General features: G+C 44.2%; 1 protein-coding gene across 1 annotated transcript in view; it reads right to left on the bottom strand.

Annotated features, from left to right (window-relative positions):
- frem1b (Fras1 related extracellular matrix 1b) overlaps positions 1-2500 on the bottom strand; it is a 93746-nt gene that overhangs the window by 46223 nt on the left and 45023 nt on the right. Inside the window, exons 16-17 of the mRNA XM_078258234.1 lie at positions 1697-1949; positions 1-142 (exon numbers count right to left, since the gene is read on the bottom strand). The exon at positions 1-142 is cut by the window's left edge and continues 53 nt beyond it. Of these exons, the coding sequence (XP_078114360.1) occupies positions 1-142; positions 1697-1949 (395 nt within the window). The remainder of the gene's footprint in view (positions 143-1696; positions 1950-2500) is intronic.

The raw sequence follows: 2500 nt of genomic DNA, 5'->3' as shown, positions 1-2500 counted from the left end.
TCGTACACGGGAAGCGTGCCGTGGAGGGGCACGGGTGGGGGCGGGGCGTCGCCGTGACAACAGCCGTCCGTCCCTCCAGCCTCGCCGTCAGAGATGATGAGGGTGACGGTGTCGAACACCGGCTCGGCTCCGATCTCTCCTCCTGAAACAGAAACCAACAACAACGACAAGGTGTCTGATGAAGAGCTTCTGGAAAAACAGACACACGGACACTTTACAGCGTTACATTTTGGGGGGGGGTAGGCCCGCGTCGTCTCCCATGATGCTCTTCCACGCGGGGGCGGAGCAAGATGTTTTAAACAGGAGGTTCAGTCCAGCTCCAGCCTTGTTCCATTTACAGCAGCTACATGAAATGAAGATCAGCGTACATTATTTTAGGAAGACCTCTAAACTCAATCACCTCTCTCTCTCTTCCTAAAACTGATCAGCTGGTTCGAGGCGTTCACCTTTCAGTTAAACCAATCAGAATCGGCCATGCATTTCACGAGCCAATCACAGCATTACATCTCTGCCTTAAATCTGTTTCTCTCTCTGCTGCTGTCAGTTATTATACTTCTCCACCACCACCAGTGTCTGGACTCCGTCGGTGGGATGTCTTGGCTTCTCTACCCCTTTAAAAATGATGGAGTCTAATCTCCAAAGACTCACATTTCATATTATGTATACAGTCATGTGAACAAATTAGGACACGTCATCTTTTGGAAATTGATCTTAATGCCTTAATTAAAAAAATGAGGAAAAATCCAACCTTTAAGGACACCAATTGTCTTTGTGAATGAATAATGTATCGTAAATAAATAAATGTTCTTCTTTAAAATAAGTCAGTACACCCCTATGTTAGATTCCCATAGAGGCAGGCAGACTTTTATTTTGAAGGGTATGTGATGATGTGGGGGTATGGTGAAGGGTATGAGATGATGGGGGGGGTATGGTGAAGGGTATGTGATGATGTGGGGGTATGGTGAAGGGTATGTGATGATGTGGGGGGTATGGTGAAGGGGATGTGATGATGTGGGGGTATGGTGAAGGGTATGTGATGATGGGGGGACCAAGGGAACATTATCAGGATCATAGTATCCTGGATCCATGAAATAACTGGCCTTTCAAAATAAAAGTCTGCCTGCCTCTATGGAAATCTAACATAGGGGTGGACTGACTTATTTTAAAGAAGAACATTTATTTATTTACGATACATTATTCATTCACAAAGACAATTGGTGTCCTTAAAGGTTGGATTTTCCTCATTTTTTTTAATTAAGGCATTAAGATCACTTTCCAAAAGATGATTTTTTTATTCCTCTTTTTAGTCAACTTTAGCATGGGTGTCCTGATGTTTTCACATGACTGTATGTACAAATAAACCTTTGCATATCTGCAACGAAGTCTCTCCTGATTGAACAATTTTTCAAGATATTAGATAACAGAATGCCCCAAAATCTGTACATAATGTTGGAAAAACATGATAGTTAGTCCAAATAGTCAAAGAAAAGAATATAACACACACACTTTTATCTATTTGATCTCCAAATATCTTCATCATCATTTGACAAAGTGTCACAAATGTCAAAAAAGTGACAAAATAAATATGAAAAAAAATCACATTGTGGCCTTAATGTCCCTAAACCAATCATATTTTTGAGGGGGACAAATCTACCTCTTCTAAATATTGGCTCCCTCCACACCTGAGCCCTCTCACCTGTGTGGACGTAGTAGACGTGTCCCTGCTGCAGGTCCTGCTGGGAGAACTTGTCCACGGTGAGCCCGGCTCGCCGCAGCGCCCCTCTGCCGGGACTCCGGGCCAGCATGTAGGTCAGTCTGGAGTCCTCGCTGTCCCGGTCTGTGGCCGACAGGTAATCCAGCGTCACCTGCACCTGCCCCGCCTCCTCGCAGCTCAGCTCCCCCCGCAGACCCCCGCCCAGCTGGGGAGGCTCGTCGTTCATCGGCAGGACCTGAGGACGCCACATCACTGGACTTTTAATGCAGCACAATTGAATAATTACTCAAATATCTTAAAGGGTAACGTATGTTTTTCAACCTGGACCCTATTTTCCCATGTTTCTGTCTGAGTGACTGATGGGAACAACTATCTTTGAAATTGTTCCAGCATTAAGCGAGAGAAACAAGCTGTAATGTAACCCTACAGGACAGATGTTCAGCATCAGTCAGCCTCCACTAAAAGTTCTGTTGTTGCTGCTGACAGACTCAGATTATTATTCTAAGTGTCTGACAACATTATGAAAGGATCCCTACAGAGATAGACCTTTTAGTTAAAGAGGAAGATCCTTTTAGTTTAACATGAAACAGCCCCGAAATCACCATCACCAAACTACACCAGACTCCATGTAAATAATCAGGACTTTTAGCGTGTATAGAGCCAGCATATCTCCACCAGACTCCATGTAAATAATCAGGACTTTTAGCGTGTATAGAGCCAGCATATTTCCACCAGACTCCATGTAAATAATCAGGACTTTTAGCGTGTATAGAGCCAGCATATCTC

Source organism: Sander vitreus, chromosome 9 (genome assembly GCF_031162955.1).
Source record: "Sander vitreus isolate 19-12246 chromosome 9, sanVit1, whole genome shotgun sequence".
NCBI lineage: Eukaryota > Metazoa > Chordata > Actinopteri > Perciformes > Percidae > Sander > Sander vitreus.
This window is presented reverse-complemented; position numbering and strand designations above follow the sequence as displayed.